The sequence below is a fragment of the Nycticebus coucang genome, chromosome 1, assembly GCF_027406575.1.
Source record: "Nycticebus coucang isolate mNycCou1 chromosome 1, mNycCou1.pri, whole genome shotgun sequence".
NCBI lineage: Eukaryota > Metazoa > Chordata > Mammalia > Primates > Lorisidae > Nycticebus > Nycticebus coucang.
This window is the reverse complement of record NC_069780.1, coordinates 39,623,473-39,643,338: the sequence shown is the minus strand read 5'-3', so window position 1 is coordinate 39,643,338 and position 19,866 is coordinate 39,623,473. Positions and strand designations below refer to the sequence as shown.

The following is a 19,866-nucleotide window of genomic DNA, read 5'->3' as shown; positions in this document are numbered from 1 at the left end:
GGGAAAGACTCCCTATTCAATAAATGGTGTTGGGAGAACTGGATGTCTACACGTAAAAGACTGAAACTGGACCCACACCTTTCCCCACTCACAAAAATTGATTCAAGATGGATAAAGGACTTAAATTTAAGGCATGAAACAATAAAAATCCTCAAAGAAAGCATAGGAAAAACACCGGAAGATATTGGCCTGGGGAAAGACTTCATGAAGAAGACTGCCATGGCAATTGCAACAACAACAAAAATAAACAAATGGGACTTCATTAAACTGAAAAGCTTCTGTACAGCTAAGGAGACAATAACCAAAGCAAAGAGACAACCTACAGAATGGGAAAGGATATTTGTATATTTTCAATCAGACAAAAGCTTGATAACTAGGATCTATAGAGAACTCAAATTAATCCACATGAAAAAAGCCAACAATCGCATATATCAATGGGCAAGAGACATGAATAGAACCTTCTCTAAAGATGACAGATGAATGGCTAACAAACACATGAAAAAATGTTCTTCATCTCTATATATTAGAGAAATGCAAATCAAAACAACCCTGAGATATCATCTAACCCCAGTGAGAATGGCCCACATCACAAAATCTCAAAACTGCAGATGCTGGCGTGGATGTGGAGAGAAGGGAACACTTTTACACTGCTGGTGGGACTGCAAACTAGTACAACCTTTCTGGAAGGAAGTATGGAGAAACCTCAAAGCACTCAACCTAGACCTCCCATTTGATCCTGCAATCCCATTACTGGGCATCTACCCAGAAGGAAAAAAATCCTTTTATCATAAGGACACTTGTACTAGACTGTTTATTGCAGCTCAATTACAGTCGCCAAAATGTGGAAACAGCCTAAATGCCCACCAACCCAGGAATGGATTAACAAGCTGTGGTATATGTATACCATGGAATACTATTCAGCCATTAAAAAAAATGGAGACTTTACATCCTTCATATTAACCTGGATGGACGTGGAAGACATTATTCTTAGTCAAGCATCACAAGAATGGAGAAGCATGAATCCTATGTACTCAATTTTGATATGAAGACAATTAATGACAATTATGGTTATGGCGGGGGAAACAGAGGGAAGGAGGGAGGGGGGTGGGGCCTTGGTGTGTCACACTTTTATGGGGGCAAGACATGATTGCAAGAGGGACTTTGCCTAACAATTGCAATCAGTGTAACCTGGCTTATTGTACCCTCAATGAATCCCCAACAATTAAAAAAAAAAAAAAAAGAGTCATTTGCTACATAATCGATTAATTTAATTCTAAATAGTAGATAATACACTGAACAATCTATTCAATAATGACTAATGAAACTAGTTACAAAATATCAGACTTAAATATAAGTAATATTAAAATTAAAAAATAATTCCCAGGTTAACATACCTTGCAAATCAACCACAACATCTCTGTGATTAGAAAATTCATAGGAAAAATGACCATAAGCCAATCCATATTCTGTGGCTTTATATTCTGTTTTCACCACTTTTGTATTATTTGATAATTTTACAAATTCTCCCAGTATGTAAGGTTCCACACTGATACATCCTTTTATTGTCTTGCCCTCTAAAATCTGAAAAAAGAAACAGAAAACAGTATAGCATAATGGTAAAGGGCATTGAGTTTAAACTTGGGTAGATCTTGATTTAAATGTATTCTCTGCCACCTGAGAGCTTTGTTATTTTACTTCTCTAGATTTCAATTTCCTCATTTGAAAAGTGGTATAATAATAGCAACCTTTTAGGTTTGTTAAAAGGATTATATTAAAAAAAATTATGTAAAGTGCTTTAAGACTAGGGGTTTGAAATCATCCTGAGCAACAGGGAGACCCTGTCCCTACAAAAAGTAGAAAACGTTAGTCAGGAATGGTGGTGAGTCCCTGTAGGCCCAGCTGCTCAGGAGCCTAAAGCAGGAGCATCCCTTAAGCTCAGGAGTTTGAGCTATGATGATTCCATTGCACTCTAGTCCTAGTGACAGTGAGACCTTGTCAAAAAACAGATAAATAATCAGGCAAAAGGTCTAATAGACATTTCTCAAAGAAGATATAGAAATGGCCAACAGATATATGGAAAATACACAACATTAGTCATCAGAGAAACACAAATCAAAACTACAATGTGATCTCTTCTTACCCCAGTTAAAATGGCTTTTAATCAAAAACACAGGCAATAACGAATGCTGGCAAGGATGTGGGGAAAGGAGAACTCCGTACTGTTGATGGGAATGTAAATTAGTGCAACCACTATGAAGAACAGTGTGGAGGTTCCTCACAAAACTGAAGCAGTTTGACCCAACAATCCCACTGCTAGGTATATATTGAAAAGAAAGAAAATCAGTATATTGAAAAGATTATCTGTATTCCCATGTTTATTGCAGCACTATTCACAAGAGCCAAGATTTGGAATCAACCTAAGTGTCTGTCAATGGATGAATGGATAATGAAGTTATGGCACGTATGCACAATGGAGTGTTATGTAGCCATAAAAAGCATGAAGTCCTGCTGTGTGCAACAATATGGATGGAAGTGGAGAATATTATGTGAAGTGAATAAACCAAGTACAGAAAGACAAATATTACACGTCCTCACTCATACGGGGAACTAAGCTTTGAAACAATTAACCTCATGGAGACAGAAAGTAGACTGATGATCACCAGAGGTGGGGAAGGGTAGAAAGGGTATAAAGTGGGGATGGTTAATGGATGCAAAAATATAGTTAGATAGTTAGATAAACAATATTTGATAGCATAAGAAAGAGACATTAATCAATAAGAATATAGGGTATACTTTAAAATAGACAAGTGGAACTGGAATGTTCCTAACACAAAGAAATGATAAATGCTTGAGGTAATGGATACCTTAATTATTCTGATTTGATTAACACTCATTGTATGTCTATGTCAAAATACCACACGTATCCTATAAAGACATATATATAACTGTTACGTGTCCATAATAATTAAAAACAAAAAAAAGGTGCAAAATGGATTGTCGTGATTATTATGAGAGATGAATGATGGGTTAACAATGTCTCTGGCCTGTACAAAAGTTACTATAAGTATGACTGCACTAAGGATCTAATATATTTGGGGGAGAAGAGTTTTCTTGATCTAAAGAATAGGAAATTCAATGAGGTTTAAAGGGGTATCTGTTTAAAGGGGTATCTTTGTGAAGAGAGACAAGTTTCAATGGTCCCAGAAGGTAGAACTATAATCCTTGGATTGGGCTCAATCTAGGAACTTCTAAACAACTAGAATTATTTCAAAGTAAAATGGTAATTTTTCTTAGTAAAGTATTTAAACAATGGCAAAGGGTGGGGGCCAACAGATATAAAACAGGGAATTTATGCAGCATGTTGGGAGGGATAATTTGTGCTAGGTATGATCTATAGGATCTTTCTCTCTTTGGCAGTACAGAGACACTAGTTAGCATTTTACTAAAAATGTTATATAGGACCAAGGACTAGGATCAATTGATATGTAAATGTGACTTAGAAGATGAAAATGTATTTGGATAGGAAAGGGCATACTTATCACATATGTAAGCAGACTGAGTAGATGAAGTAGGTGAAGGAGGCTGGTAACTGAGTTTATTGGGTTTTACCAGAATGATGGTGGAGGTACATAGGTTGGTAATAGAAACATAATCTAACATACACAAATAGGCCTGTTTAACCAAACCTTTGATTTCTTTAATCTTACCAGTAATATTGTAGATGGGATGTAGAAGATCTGTGTTGAAATGCTTTGTTCATAGAGTCTCTTGTTAAATTCTGTCACATAGTACTGTGCAGTCATCTGCCGCTCCACATCAGTGAAGTGGTGCCAGAGTCCCTTCTGCTCCTTATATTCTTTCCCAACATATCTATGAATAAAGAAAATCCACACAAGAAAATTCAAAAGTGATGGTGGCACCCGTAGCTCAGTGGGTAGGTGCCAGCCACATATACCCAGACTGGTGGGTTCGAACCTGGCCTGGACCAGCTAAACATGACAACTGCAACAAAAAAACAACCAGCCTCACAGTAGCTTGGCAGGCTGAGGTACAAGAGTTTGAGGTTGTTGTGAGCTGTGACACTATGGCACTCTACTGAGGGCAACATAGTGAGACTCTGTCCCTTCCCCCACCAAAAATTCAAAAGTGATCTTACTTACTATTGAGTAAGAGAGAGGAACTCAAAGGAGATATGCAAAAAAAAAAAAAGATGTTACTTTTTCTCTGCCTTGGTCAATCTTAATTATTTTGATTTATGATTCCAATAATTTTATAAAAATATACTGAACACTGGAACATAGCTCACACTAGCTAGCCCAGAATGATACTGATTATAAAAGGAAAGTGTCCACTTAATGAATGTTGAAGTTCTCCAGACCTCTGGTAAGAAAAGGGGGCCAGCATGTTGTACTGAAATGTGTGTGGACTCTGGAGTTAGAGCTTTCTCTCCCTGTAGTGTGGCTTCATACAGGTCAATTAATTAATCTGAAGCCTTCTATATCCCTTCCTTTTATGATTACTTCATTTCTATAAATACTTTTTAAAATCAACACCCATTATGTGCAAAACACGGTGATAGTCCTTGAGTATCTTGAAGAAAGTGTGAGATATAATCTGTATATTTCAATGCCATATAGCACAGTTGAAGAGGGAAGACAAGACGCAAGGCAGTAAATGAATAAGTGTTGAAGGTTTGAAACACTTAAGTACTACACTCTACTGTAATTTATATTCGCTGTAAGCTGGTGTGAATTTATGAGTAATTTCACATGCATGCAGTGACCTCCGAGAATTAAAGGAAATTGTCTGAGTCACAGACCTCAACCACGAAAATCTCTCTCCAGAAATTTCTGAATCCAATGTGATAATGGAATCCAAGGAGGCTATGGTTTTGATCATTCTGACTCCAGAAGATCAGAAAGGAAATCTTATATTAGTGGAGATTGCATAAGAGGGGTCTATATGGCATGGGAAAGCAGCCTGCAGAGATGCAGCTGTCACAACAGGGATATTCTACTAGTATTTCAGGCAGTTCTGTTATGGTCAGAACTCAGAGGGTTTGAACTAATTCAGAATTTTGTTGACTGAGGCCAGAGGTGTACACAAAGAGCGAATCCTATGGGTTCTGGTACTGGAGAATTTCCTGAACTTCTGCCAGAGGACCTCCATCCCTAGGCATAGGGTCATCAATCTGGGAACAGAGGCCCATTCTTTCTCTCATCTTATACCATCTTTTTGGGATAATTTTTTGGATTTGCTAGTGGTGAACTCTCAGTCATTTGTCTTTCTCCATGAAAGATAGTTTCACTTCCATTTTCTCTGATGTCCATTGTTGCTATTGAGAAATCAGCTGTATGTCTAATTGACATTTCTTTGTATAATCTGTCTTTTTTCTTGGATTGCTTTTCTAAGTTTTTTTTCTTTGTCCTTATGTTCTGAAGTTTGACTAGTACACAACTAGGAGTGAATTTATGATGTCTTCCTTCTTTCCTTTTTTGTTTCCTTTTAGTTCTTTCCTCTCCTCTATCTATCCTCCTTGGGATTTATTGTGATTTCTGTATTGGAAGATTAATGTATTTTGGCAATTCTGAAAATTACAGAAATTATCTATTTGACTACTGTTTCTATTCTATTTGTTCTGTTATCTTCCCCTGATCAGATGATGTTGAAAACTCTCATTCCATTCTCCTGGTCTCTTATTCTCAATTTATTTCTCATCTCAAATTTTCCTGTGATGCATCTCAGTATATTAGTATACTAGGGTTGCTGTAACAAAGTGCCACAAATTTGGTGGCTTAAACAAAAAAAATTGATTTTGCCAAAGTTCTGATGCTTAGAAATCCAAGATAAAAGTACCAGAAGGGCCATGCTCTCTTTGAAGGTACTGAGGAAGGCTCTGTTCCAAGCCTTTCACCTGAATTTGGGTAGTTCCTTGCCTTGTGGCAGCATAGGTCCAATCTTCACATGACATTTTTCCTGTGTCTGTGTCCCAGTTTTCTCTTTTTATAACAATACCAGTCAGATTAGGTGCTCATACTACCCCAGTATGAGTTCATCTTAACTAATTACATCTGTGAAGTCTTTATTTTCAAATAAGATCACAGTCTGAGTTACTGAGAACTTCAACATATAAATTTTTGGAGATACATTTCAACCTATAACACCTGGTTCCACCTCTTAGATGTGGGACATCAGGTAGTTCCTTAACATCTCTATAACTCAGTTCCTTCCTGGATTTGGGTAAGGAATGGGGTCAACTTTAAATTAAAACATTGATTTATTGGTCTCTGAAACACACAAATGGTGTAAAGTTAGGCCTCAAATTTTCAATTTTCAGGTAAGTTTCTATTTAAACTTTTCATTAAGAACTATAGTCAAACAGAAAACTTTTCAGGCATTTGCTTCAGTGGGATGGGATTTTTAAAAATAGCCTTTCCCTTAAGGATGTAGCTGTTCCTGAGTCCCATGAGTGACCTTTGAACTCATTTTCTTCCAAGGGTAGCTACTGTCACTGGTGCTTCCTCACTCTGCCCCTGCCCCAGACTTCTATGGAGGACCCACCCCTGAAGGCTTCAGAAATCACTTGTATCCCTGGACACGCTTCATCCTTGGTCTCAGAGGATTTTTCTGACTTGGTTTTCCAGATGCACCCATTTATGTAAAAGTGTGCTTTTAGTAGTCTAAGTAGCCTTTTTGCCAGCATTTTTAGTGAGAGTATTTGAGGCTCTCTGGACTGTGATGTGTTCAGAGATTCTTATTATTTCTTTTCTGTACAATATGGCTAATAATGTCTCCAAATGGATTTGAGATCATTTGTCTAAAACATCCAGTAGAACAGCTAACATGATGTGGGTTCTCGATACATGGTAACTGTTATTAATTAATGATGAGGAGGAAGAGCAGAAATATTAAAACAAACATTTTGGACAATTTTTCAGTTCTTTCAAGATCTCATAAGTAAATACTTAGCAGAAGGGCAAGTATAGCTCATTTTATTCTAGTGATAAACATGTTTTTAAGAAATACCTCCCCAGAATTTCTTCCTGATGCAGATGCTGAACCCAAAAAGCATTTCTTTGTCTTCCTTTCTTCTTCACATTCAGGTAGTTCCCCAAATACACAGTAGTCTCCTGTGCTGTCCAAAGGTCAGATGTTTTGGAATATTTTAGTAAAAGAGCAGCTGGAAAAAGATGAGAAAAAAATAATGGATCTTATTTCCAAAGGGATGTTAGAATTCATGAATGGAACTGCAGTGATACAAGTCCAAAACCAGCTCATCTGAAACCTTCAACCTCTTCACACATTTTTCTGAACTGTGGCCTTTTCTATGACTACTACAGTGTTAAAAAGTCAGTGATGAATAATAACGTAATGCTTTACGAATTGCAATGTAGAATAGCTTCTGATTCATAAAGTCTTTTACTTGTGAAGGCAAGGGACTAAAATAAAACCAGAGTGTTTATATAAAAGTAGTAGAATATAGAGGGATTTTAAAACCAGAAAACACCAGACACCACCCTGGGACAAGTCAGAGAAGCTTCTTATTAGTATCTGGAGATCCCAGATCACACAGATAGAAACAAACTAAATCATTTTACTTCACTGACCCCTGGCAGCTCCAGGGATCCTAGATTACACATGAGTTACACTTTCATTGTATTTCAATGGTTTTAAGTTGGGAAAGTTCAGAAATCAGTTGAGAAAACATAATTACTATGCAAAGAGTCAAACTCTACTGAAAAAGGAAAAGATAAGAAGAAAAAGTAAAGGCAGTCTCCCCCTCAAAAAAGAGAAGAACAGTGCTATGCAAGAAAACATCTCTTTGAGGGGGAAAAACCATAAACTCTAAGGAAGGAACAGCGCATTTTGGTTACAGTTAAAATGAAGTAAACCTCCCATGTCTCTAATGGATAAGTAGAAAGGACATGCAGTGGAGAAAAAATGCTAAAGTAAGATAAACCCACAGGTCTAGGAAGGGGATGACTAAGCTGGGAACGATGGTGGGCTGAATATTTGTGTCCTCCCCTCCCCCAAGTTAATATCCTTAAAGCCTAACCCCACAAGGTGACAGGTTAGGGGCTGGAGCCTTTGGGAGGTGGTTAGGTCATGTGGGTGGAGCTTTCATGGATAAGATAAATGCCCTTATAATAGAGAATCCAGAGAGACCTCTTGCCCCTTTACCATGTGAGGACAAAGAGAAAGGGGCTGTCAAGGAATGAGAAAGTGGGCTCTCACCAGTTACCAAATCAGCTGGTAACTTGATCTTGGACTTGCAGCCTCCAGAATTGTGAGGAATTTTTGTTGTTTGTATGCTACTGAGTTGATGGTATTTTGTCACAGTGGCATGAATGGGCTAAGGCGAGGGGGCACCTGATTACTACGCTGTCTGGCATGAAACCACTTGGATGGAAAGGTGTGAAAAATCTCTGCCCACTTGAAGGAAGATGTCTAACTAGGTCAACTTCATCCCTAGAATGCAAATGGAGAAAAATAGAGGGAAATGAACTGGCTGGTAAAGAGAATCAAAGGAGACAATAGATGCTGAGTGGATAATTTGGTATCCAAGCTCTCAAAACCAGCAGGTTGCTAATGAGACCAATGCAGCAGACAGATGTTGAGTGGGGAAGAGGGCCTCAAGAGCTGTTCTAAACCCTGAGTGATGGCTGTGCCCGAGTCCGCTAAGATTCCTGTCTTCCTCACTGCCTCAGGTGTCCTTAGAGCAAACATCTAGTACGGGAGGTAGCCTGAGCAAACCTCTATTATTTGCAACCATTAAGGTACACCATACACAGAATAAGGGAGGCCCCCAAAGTATACGTTTGTCTGTGAACATACAAGCTCTTTGGAAGACCCCAGCATAGATGCTTCCTGACAGTGTACCAACTGAAAAGGTGTACTCACATACTTCCTGACGGTGTACTCACTGTGTGCTCGGTGGAGTTGACTGGGCTTAAAAACTCCTGTATTCTCCAGTCTCTGAAAAAGCCAGTCATGACTCACTCCTGCTAAGAGTTTTTCAAACTCATCAGGCTGCAAGGTTCGAGCCTCAAGAATCTCTTGCCTTGTCTTTCCTGGCAATGAAACAAAAGAACTTGCACTGGAATTCAGACAGGACCATGGGCTTTCCCCCTCGGAAGAGCCACTGGAAAAGGCAGGTGATTTCATCCACCACGCTGAGGATGAGCTGGAGTTCTGGCTGCAGTTTAGCACATTTCCAGGTTCATTTCCTTCCTCTGTAGTAGTGCAGTCCTCGCCGAGGACAGGGACAAGAATGTTGCTGCTCACAGAGGAATGGGGGGTCTCGGCTCTCTGACCAGGTGGCTGTTTCAGAGTGTACGCTCCATGAGAGCCACATCCGCCTGTGGAGTGAACATCCATGCTGTTGAGTACTTGGCCCTTGTCATCCTCAGTGGGGGGATCAGGGTCAATGCCCTGATAAGTAACTGAGCCACCACTCTTTCCTGAGTCAGGATTTTTAACAGGGATGAAAGAGCTACATGGCCTCATGGAACTGTTGCCCAGGTTATTGTCCATTTCTACAGGAAAGTCTAAGGGTACATCTTCTGTGCCTTCTGCTGTTTCTCCTTCTGGGTCAACCCAGTAGGGGCTGTTTTTAAATATGGAGCCTGTGCCTTTCTCATTGATTTCTTCTCCCTTTTCTTCTCTACACCTGTCTTTGGCATCACAGTTAGTTTCTGGAACCTCATCAATGATTTCAAAGGTTTCTTCCTGAAAGGAAGGATATGTGACCATCTTCTTGGGCCTACCAGAATTGGAAGAAGATGAAGAAGCACAACCACATGAGAGTCTGGAGTGAGCAGAATTATTTCTGGGTCCACTATGTCTGACCTCTGGGACACCTTCTGGAGCTACTTCTGACAGGCCTGCATCAGAGGCCAACAAAGCGTCTGCTGTATTATGAGAAGAAAAGGTTGTCACGGACATGTGCTTGTGTAGTTGACTTTGAGAAGACTCTACATTGTCACCTTGAAGAGAAAGACCACGAAGCTCTGAACACAATGGCACAGCTCTACCCTCCCCCTCTTTCTCTAGCTCCTCAGACAAGGCAGTGGAACACTGAGTGTCCACAAGATGTTCTTCTTTGCTTGGTTCTTTTCTTGTTGACCTGCCATCAACAGGATAATTCACTTCCTCCCAGCTGGTGGAAGAACTAAATCCTGATAACTTGCTCCAAGAACTTGAGGTCTGGCTGTCACTCAGAGACTTGTTCAAAATAGCTCCCCCACCATGGCTGTGGTCTGGTGGCTCAGTCTCAGACTCTGCATCTTGATCCAGGGAGACTCGAAAAGCATCAGAACGGGTCCAGTTTCTCCTTCCTACCCTTCTGAGGTTTTCCTGACTATTCTTAGCCATTTGGGAGGAAGATAGTCCCATATTCTTTTGAGAGAGTTGTTTGTTTTGAGTAGTAGTCATTGTATCTATGTTTTTTGTTTCTGTTTTTAGAGCAGTGATACAGACTTCTATTTTTGTATCTTTCTGCATATTTTTGTTATCTCCACAAGTGCTTTCAAATACCTGACACACTGAAGTATGGTGCTGTGAATAGGTGTCAAGGATTTTTTGAAAATCCACAGGCCCACGCAAGAAGGGTTTATCCAATCCATGCTTGAAACTCTCTGGAACATAAGATCGCTCTTCTAAATTTGAGAAGCTTTGGACTTGTAAATGATCCTTCACCTGGGCAATCACGGACATAATTTCTTGAGACAAAGCTTCTCTGTCCTGACTTCTGGAGGAAGTACTGAAAGCGTACAGCTTCTCCATTGCTTCCTTACAGAGCTGACTTGCTGCACAGATGGTCCCTGTCTCCCCATCGAGTCTTCTGTGCACTGTGGTGAGACCAAAAGCAGCTTTGACAAAACTGTGAAGCTCCTGTTTTCCGGTCATGGGCTTATCATCTCTTTTGGTAAGGAGGCCAATTTCAAAGGCCTCTTTGGCTTCACACAGATACAAATTTTTCATTCCTGGAGGACAGTCATTAGAGCTACTGTATGACAGCAAGCACGTGCCTCGGATATTCTGGGAAAACACGAAACACAACATCAGATATTGAATTGAAAACTGGAAGTGAATCAAGACAAACTTTTCATTACTGTTGGACAGTAATTTAAAGTATTTTGGGAAAGTAAAGACGTGGCACAGACATTTTGAGGAAAACACACAAGCAAACATTGAATTAAGGACCTGACATCTTTTTGGTGAATTAGAAGGAGGGCCTGGGATGTAAGTGATTGCTTGGCATGAAGGGGTAAGAAATTAGCTTCAACTGCCATCGTACTGTGGCCCTGATACTTTTTGATTGAAATGATAGATTTGTGGTGGTAGTTATTAATTTTAACAGAGTCCTTACATGGGAATGGACACAGTAAGTGTCTCTATGTAAATAAGGTTGCTATATATGAACACATCATTCATTTAGTACCTATGCATTTGAATCAACTGGGCAATCTTCCAAAATTAAAGATTTCCGGGTACCAATCCCAGAGATTTGCATTTGGTGCATCTAGAGTAGTGCACAGAAATGTGCATTTTGAAAAGGCTCCTTGGGTGATTCTGAGGGGTGTCCAGGCTCAGGAACCATAGCTCTAGAAGAATCAACATTCTGTCAGGCTGAATTAACTTTGCTCCCACCAGGATGTCACCATTCTGACTGATAACCTTTCTATGTATGGAGTCTTATCACTTTGCCAGCAATGAGACATACATCCTACTTTAAGTTTAGACCTCCTGTCACTGGGGACATCAGAGACCACTCTGGGGGGAGGTATTACAAAGGGCTGACTTTGTTTACCACAGCTGTGAGCACAAAGAGGGGTGTGTAGGCACTGAAGGCAGCTGCCAGCTTGCAGGCTTCTGCGGCCGCCAGCAACTGGTGGTCAAACTCCTTTAGCAGGCCCTGTGAGAAAACAGGAGACAAAGTGGGAGGTGATAATGAATTATCCATTAGCCAAAACCAGGCTATAAAATTCCCTTGGTTTTCTTTTCATATTCCAGGAGACCCCCGTTCCTCATCCCAACCTATTCAGAGCAGTATCAAAAAGCATTAAGTAGATCTAAAAACCCCAGGTGTCAACTGTCCTTTTCTCCAGCACACACCCTCCATCCTCCACCCACACCCCAGAAGGGCCTAATATGTGCAAAAATGTTTATAACGTCTGCCTATGCAAAATAGCTCAGTGAGCTCCTTTGGGAGATGGTGGCAGTTTCTCATTCATAGGAACGCTGCACATTTTGCAGCCAGATTGATAATTTCTGCATTGGTCTTGGAAAAGAGCCTGTTAACTTGTGATTTCACAGCAATTAGGATTCATTTATTCATTCTAGAAATATGTATTGAGTACCTCCATGTGCCAGGTCTGTCTAGACACAGGGAGACAGTAGACAGTGAGCTGCAATGAGCTTGTTTTCTATTGAGGGGATGGGGGAGATCATGTAATATGTAAATAAGTAAAATGAATAGTATTTGAGATGATCATAAGTGTTCTGGAGAGAAGTTAAGTGGAGAAGGAGGTTTAGGGCAGCGAGAACATTTATAATTTTAAGCAGTGGCAACTTTGGTGACCAAGGGCCATGACTTTTATTTAGATTCAGATTACTAGCAGCAAGCTGCATGTGTTCTTTTGCTATACTAATTAGCATGGAGCATGGATACTGCTGTCACTTGAGGTGTTTAAAATGACAATATAGATAATAATAACGTAAAAACTTCCAATTTCAGCGCAGTGGGGAGAATAGTTGAGCAGCTTTGTCACTTCCCTGGGCTGGTCAGAGACCTGGGCGCTGGTGCTAGACCCTTCTCTTACTGGTTTTGTAAACTGCAGAGGTTACTTAGTTTCTCTGCACTACATTTTATTTTTCTCTAGAATGGAAATGATACATTTTTATCTACCAATATCATAAAGTTTTATGGGGATAAAGATACTTTTTTTTTGAGTTGTAGAGTCATATATAAATAGTAGTAACCACTATTATAAAGAAAAAGAGCCTGATGCTCTGATTTGAAGAGATGGGGATTAAAGTTTTAAAATTATTACCACTTTGTCATTGAGATGGCCCATGTTTGGAAACTGAATTATGTGATAATTTGGAAGGAACTAAATGTGGCTTAAAATGAATGGTGATATTCACTCATTCACCAGTAACTTTCAAGGACCCTATGTGCGTTTGGTACTGTGCTAGGTGCTGGCATAACAAAGCCAAATAAGACACCACAGGATCCATTCCCCAGGATTGCTCACATTAGTCTAAGAGAGGGGCCACTGTGCTCTCCCAGGCCCAATCTCCTGAGAAAGAGCTTTACCAACCACCAAGAATAACGCCGGCAGCTTTCTAGGTGATTTCACGTGGCACCATGTTTCGACAAATGATAATTACCAAGTTAATTTGTGGACTGTCTTTAAATTTTCCATAATCTTTCTTGCTCATGGAAACAAAGATGTCTGCCAGTATACCTAGTGATGTGGAAATGCCCTGTAAGGAAAACACAGACGAATCACAGATTCAGAATCCACAATCAGTTATTGCTCTTGTCTCGTGGCTTAAAGGCAATGATTATCCCCCCCATGAACTATTTGCCTATTATTATTTTTATTACTATGACATTGGAGCTACTTTTTGAAAAACCAGCACATGACAATTGTCAATATTTATGGGGTTACAGTGTGATGTTTTGAAACATGTGTACACAAAGGTAATGGAAACACAGCTGTTTCTTAGTTGGGTTTCACTGGATCATCAACACTAACTTGTCCGTACTCCAAGGCCCCAATAACTGGCCCGAGGAAGAGTTTTCACATCACATTCTATTGCAGGCAGCAAAACTGCTGACACAGCTCAGGAAAATGTAATAACCTGATGCTCCAGATAATGAGGAGAATTATAGAAAATAAAAATGTCAAGTAGGAAAGTAAATGATGCAATTTCTTGAATAAAGATGTTATGTAAACAATTAATTAAAGTCTTTGCCCATTCAACTCAAGAAACATGATTTTACCCAACTTAGGGTTGGGTGTGGTGGGATTTTAGTCTTTGCCTATTCAACTCAAAAAAAATAATTATATCCACCTTACGGCTGCAATCTGAGAGGCTGAGCAGAGAGGATCTCTTGGGATCAAAAGTTCAAGAGCAGCCTGAGCAAAGTGAGACCCTGCCTCTACTAAAAACAGAAAATTAGCTGGGTGCCTGTAGTCCCAGCTACTCAGGAAGCTGAAGCAGGAGGATTATTTGAGTTCAGAAGCTTCAGGTTGCTGTGAGCTAGGCTGAGGCCATGGCCCTCTAGCCCAGGTGACAGACTGAGACTTTGTCTCAACAAACAAACAAAACAAAACACAAATTAAAGCAGCTTAGCTATCTCAACTTTGCTATGAAATGAGGTACTGGCTAAATATATAATAAAAAAACAGATAAACACACCAATAGGCAAAAATGTATGCATAGATAATTACAAATGATTATAGAAACACTATAAATAGGCCAAGAGTCTGGCTGGGAGCAAGGACAAAGTAAGACACAGAAAGAAGTTGCTAAATGTTCCTGGCCCCATGCTAATCAAACTAGGACAGATGAAATTGATAAATGATAAACAGATTATGTCATAGGGACATAATAAAAAAGTTGTTTAACTTTTTTATCCGGCTGAGGAAGTGTCAAATATCCCACGATGGAAGCCCATATTAACTCTGCTGCTTCGTACCACATCCCTGAAACAAACAAAAAAAGAAATGGGAGAGAGGGTCAGAGGAGAAACAGCTAGGATCTGCACTGTTGAGTTAGAAAATACGTTTGAAAACCAATGCAAAAAGATGATTCGCTGGATCCTGTCAGAAGAATGCAGGGCTAGATTTAGATTGACACCCAGAAAGCTGTTTTTTAATTGTTTTAATACCAATAATTTTTCCATTTCCCTGAAAAAGGGTAAGAATTATTATATTTTTGTGTGCAATATATATTAATGCATATTACATATAAATAGTTCTTCCATTATTTATAGGAATAATAATTTCCACCTTCTGTTAAAAATCTCAAACCCTTTAGCCTGAACTGTAAGGTATCATTTAGGTTCTATAAACTTGAAAAATTCACATTACCCCGTGGAATGAATGAGTAAGGTGACGTGGTAGGTTTAGAAGATGTCCCTATATCACATGGAGTCCTGCTGAACTGAGTCAGATGCTAGCAATAATACTGAAAACCCTATGGTTAGCAACTATAATACACAACTGTAAATTCTCTTAACAAAACTCAACAGAAAAAAAAAATTTTATTAATATTTTTAATACTCCTAGAATCTTAAATGTCATTTTCTTTTTTGATTGAAGAAACCAAGGTAATTTGGGATTAACAATTTTAGTCGGATACAATAAGAAAATTCCATGGTAAAATCTGGTAGACAGGCTTTGTTTGTTTGTTTGTTTATTTTTGAGTCAGAGTCTCACTCAGTAACCCTGGATAGAGTACTGTGGCACTATCATAGCTCATAGTGACCTCAAACTCCTGGGCTCCAGAAATCCTCTCACTTTAGCATCCCAATTAGTTGGGACTACAGTGCCCCTCTCCCCCCATGCCTGGTGGGGTTTTCTATTTTTAGTTGCTATGGGGTCTTGCTCAGGCTGGTGTCAAACTCATGAGCTCAAGCAATCCACCTGCCTCAGCCTTCCAGAGTGCTAGGATTACAGGCATTTGTAAATGAGCCCTGAGAGAAACAAATGTTAGATGACAGTACCTAGCTTTTGCAGAATCTGCCCTCTGATCTGTACGCAGACTGACTGCACCAGGACCTTGTCACTTTCATTTCTGTAAAGCCAGCTACCTAAAATAAAAGACAGGAAAAATGACTTTAAATTATTAAAGAAATAGCCTGGTACAATAAAACTATTTCCACTAAAGCATTCATGAGCACACACAATATCGATTTGAGAGACAATCTCAACTTTTCCTTTAGAATAAGGTCCAAGGTCAAGTCCAGCTGTGCAGCTGACTCCTCTCTGATCCAGCTCTCCCCTTGCCAGCTGCGGCTGTCCACACGGGCATCACCTATGTTCCTTATAATAGCAGTGGCCTCTTGTTTCCTGGCGTCTGCACTTACCGCTCCCCCTGCCTGGGATACTTTTTCCTCTGGCTCCCTTTCCTTCTTCAGGTCTCAGCTTCATTGCTATTTCCTCAGCCCTCCCCAGATTATTTATTTAGTTTTGAGAAAAAGTCTCACTCTGTCACCCAGGCTACAGTGCAGTAGTGTCATCAAACCTCACTGCAATTTCAATTCCTGGGCACAAGTGATCCCCTTGCCTCAGCCAGGTATGGGCCATACTGTCTGGCTAATTTTTCTATCTTTTAGTACAGACTGGGTCTTGCTCTTGCTCAGGCTGGTCTCAAACTCCTGAGCTCAAGTGATCCTCCCACTTCAGCCTCCAAGAGTGCTAGGATTATAGGTATAAGCCACCACACCCGGCCTCTAGTTTAGTTTATCTACAGTATTATATCCACTATCTTGTGGTTGCCTCAAGAAGGGTAGGGTCAATCCCGTCTCCTCCATGGATGTCAAAACTGATGACGTGCATCAAGAGGGTATGAAAGATTTGTTCACATAATGAGACTTTCTAGGGAGAGCAGGGCTGGCATCACTGTGATTAGAGAGTAGAGCTAGGGTAAAATCTCCTATAAACTGAACTTGGGTTTTTGGATAAATAAGCTTTCTCTCTTTTTCTTCTTCTTCTTTTTAAATTTAAATAGGTCTGTTCAGTGTGGGAGAGAAAGGGGAAGAGGAGGCCTGGCCCTGAACTCTGTCAGTGGTCAAACATCAAAAATAGAGCGAGCCTTTTTATTACACCCATTCATTACCCTTTGTCATAGCACCCTCTTTATGTTCTTCCTAGTTTTTAATCCAGGGGTCCTCAAACTGCGGCCCGCGGGCCACATGAGGCGGTGTGATTGTATTTGTTCCCATTTTGTTTTTTATTTTTACTTCAAAATAAGATATGTGCAATGTGCATAGGAATTTGTTCATAGTTTGTTTTTTTTTAAACGATAGTCCGGCCCTCCAATGGTCTGAGGGACAGTGAACTGGCCCCCTGTTTAAAAAGTTTGAGGAAACCTGTTTTAATCCGTGTGTGTGTCTGTGGTACAGAAGATGACAGGGTGCAAAGTGCCTATCGTTGTTTAGTGATGGTGGCCACAAATGAGGGGTGTGTGATCAATATTTGTATTTCAACCTGTCTCCCCACTGGAAATGTCCAAAAACATCAAGGGGCTTGGGACTTTATATCCAGGCACATTTAGCTTAAAAGTCCAATAGAAATTGTGCTCAACTTATCAGGAAACATGTTAATGTGAGTGCCCAGAAATTGAGGCAACATATTCAAAGGCTTTAAAGTATTTGTGACCCAACTGTTAGGACGTGCTTCCTTCATGTATGATTAAATATTGAAAAGAAATCTATTTTTAAATAATTATTTGTTAAAGTTCTTATGTTCAAACATCAAATTTATTTTCCAAGCAATTTAAATGCATAAAGCCATAAGCACACTTTTCTGAAATTGAAGGTTTTCGTTTCAATCATGATTCTTTTTATAGTTTTTTCATTAACATGTAACTTTTGAGGGGTGTTACATACCCCTGTTATTCTGTTACATACCTAGAATGTGCAATGATGGAGTTGGGATATTTAGCATATCCATCAACGCAAGTATTCATTTTCTCTATACATTGGGAACATTTCAAGTTCTCTTCTAGCTATTTTGAATTGCAAAATATATTGTTGTTAATTATAGCCAACCAACTTTGCTATTCACCATTAGAACTTACTCTATCTAACTACCTAACTATATGTTTGTATCTGTTAGCCAACTTCTCTTCATCCCCCTTTCCAGCCTTGGGTAACTACCGTTCTACTCTCTACCTTCACGTGATCAACTTTTTTTTCGCTCCCATTGAGTGAGAACATGAGATATTTGTCTGCATCTAGTTTATTTCACTTTATATGATGACTTCCAGTTCTATCTCTGTTGTTGCAAATGATAGGATTTCATCCTTTTTCCTGGCCAAATACTATGTGATTGTGTGTATGTATACAGTATATACCACATTTTATTTATTCATTCATTCGTTAATGGACACTTGGGTATTGTGTCTTGGGTATTGTGAATAATGAATAATAAATAATATATGAATTATATAAATATATAAATAATGAATATAAATAAATATATAAATATATAAATAATGAATAATATAATATCTTTGGTTTTGTGAATAATGCTGCAATAAACATGGGGGTGCAGGTACCCCTTTGGTATACTGATTTCCTTTCCTTTGGATAAATTCCCAGTAGTGGACCTGTTAGCCATTTGTATGTTTTCTTTTGAGAAATGTCTATTCACATTCTTTGCACATTTTTAAATGGGATCATATATATATATATTTTTTGCTGTTGAGTTGTTTTAGTTCCTTCTATATTCTTCATTATTAGTCCCTGTTAGATGAATAGTTTGCCATTATTTTCTCCTATGCAAGAAGTTGTCTCTATTCTTGTGATTGTTTCCTTTGCTGTGCATAAGCGTTTTAGATTAATAGAGTCCTATTTGTGTCTTTCTGTTTTTGCTGCCCATGCTTTCGAGGTCTTAGATATAAAACCTTTGCCTGTAGTAATGTCTTGGAGTGTTTCTTCTATTTTTTTTCCTAGTAGTTTTAAAGTTTCAGGTCTTGTTTAAATCTTCAAACCATTTTGAGTTGATTTTTGTATGTGGTAAGAGATGGGAGTCTAGTTTCACTCTTCTACATGTGGATATCCAGTTTTCCCAGCACCATTTATTAAAGAGGGTGTTTTTTCCCCAATGTATGTTCTTGGCATCTTTGTCAAAAATGAGTTAGCTCATATGGGTTTATTTCTTGTTCCATTGGTGTATGTGTCTGTTTTGGTTACAATAGCGCCCATAGTATATTTTTAAGTCAGGCAGCATGATGCTTCCAGCTCAGGATTGTTTTGGCTATTCAGGCTTTTGTTTTTGTTCCACATGAATTTTAGGATTGTTTTTTCTATTTCTGTGAAAAATGTCATTATGTATTTTGGTAGGAATTTCATTGAATATGTAGATTGCTTTGAGTAGTATGGTCATTTTAACAGTGTTAATTCTTCCAATCCATGAGCATGGGATGTCTTTCCATTTGCATCATCTACAATTTTTTTCATCAGTGTTTTGTACTTTTCCTTGCAGAGATCTTTTCCCTCCTTGGCTAATTCCTAGGCATTTTTTTTTCTTTTTTTTTTTTTTTATTGTTGGGGATTCATTGAGGGTACAATAAGCCAGTTACACTGATTGCAATTGTTAGGTAAAGTCCCTCTTGCAATCATGTCTTACCCCCATAAAGGCATTTTATATTCTTTGTAGCTATTGTAAATCAGAGTTCCTTCCTGATTTCTTCTTCTTAAGGTAGTTCATATTGATGTATAAAAATGCAACTAATTTTTGTATGCTGATTTTGTATCCTACGACTTTACTGAATTTGTTTATCAGATCTAAGAGTTTTTTTTATAGAGTCTTTAGGTTTTCATAATTGTAACATCATTTCATCTACAAAGAGGGACAATATGGCTTATACTTTTTCAATTTAGATGCCCTTTATTTCTTGCCTTGCTGGATTGCTCTGGTTAAGATTTCCAGTGTTATGTTGAATAGGAGTGGTGAAAGTGAATATCCTCATCTTGTTACAGTGTCTAGAGGGAAGGGTTTTCAGTTTTTCCCTGTTCAGTATAATGTTAGCTGGATTTGTCATGTATATAGCCTTTTTATGTTGACGTATGTTCCTTATGCACATATGACTATTTTGTTTAGTTTTTATCCTGAAAGAATT

General features: G+C 38.9%; 1 protein-coding gene across 1 annotated transcript in view; it reads right to left on the bottom strand.

Annotated features, from left to right (window-relative positions):
• The window catches only part of ALPK1 (alpha kinase 1), a 147,404-nt gene that overhangs the window by 8,152 nt on the left and 119,386 nt on the right, over positions 1 to 19,866 (bottom strand). The window contains exons 8-15 of the mRNA XM_053567297.1: positions 15,743 to 15,829; positions 14,644 to 14,720; positions 13,396 to 13,491; positions 11,813 to 11,917; positions 8,925 to 11,040; positions 7,027 to 7,180; positions 3,708 to 3,870; positions 1,395 to 1,581 (exon numbers count right to left, since the gene is read on the bottom strand). Of these exons, the coding sequence (XP_053423272.1) occupies positions 1,395 to 1,581; positions 3,708 to 3,870; positions 7,027 to 7,180; positions 8,925 to 11,040; positions 11,813 to 11,917; positions 13,396 to 13,491; positions 14,644 to 14,720; positions 15,743 to 15,829 (2,985 nt within the window). The remainder of the gene's footprint in view (positions 1 to 1,394; positions 1,582 to 3,707; positions 3,871 to 7,026; positions 7,181 to 8,924; positions 11,041 to 11,812; positions 11,918 to 13,395; positions 13,492 to 14,643; positions 14,721 to 15,742; positions 15,830 to 19,866) is intronic.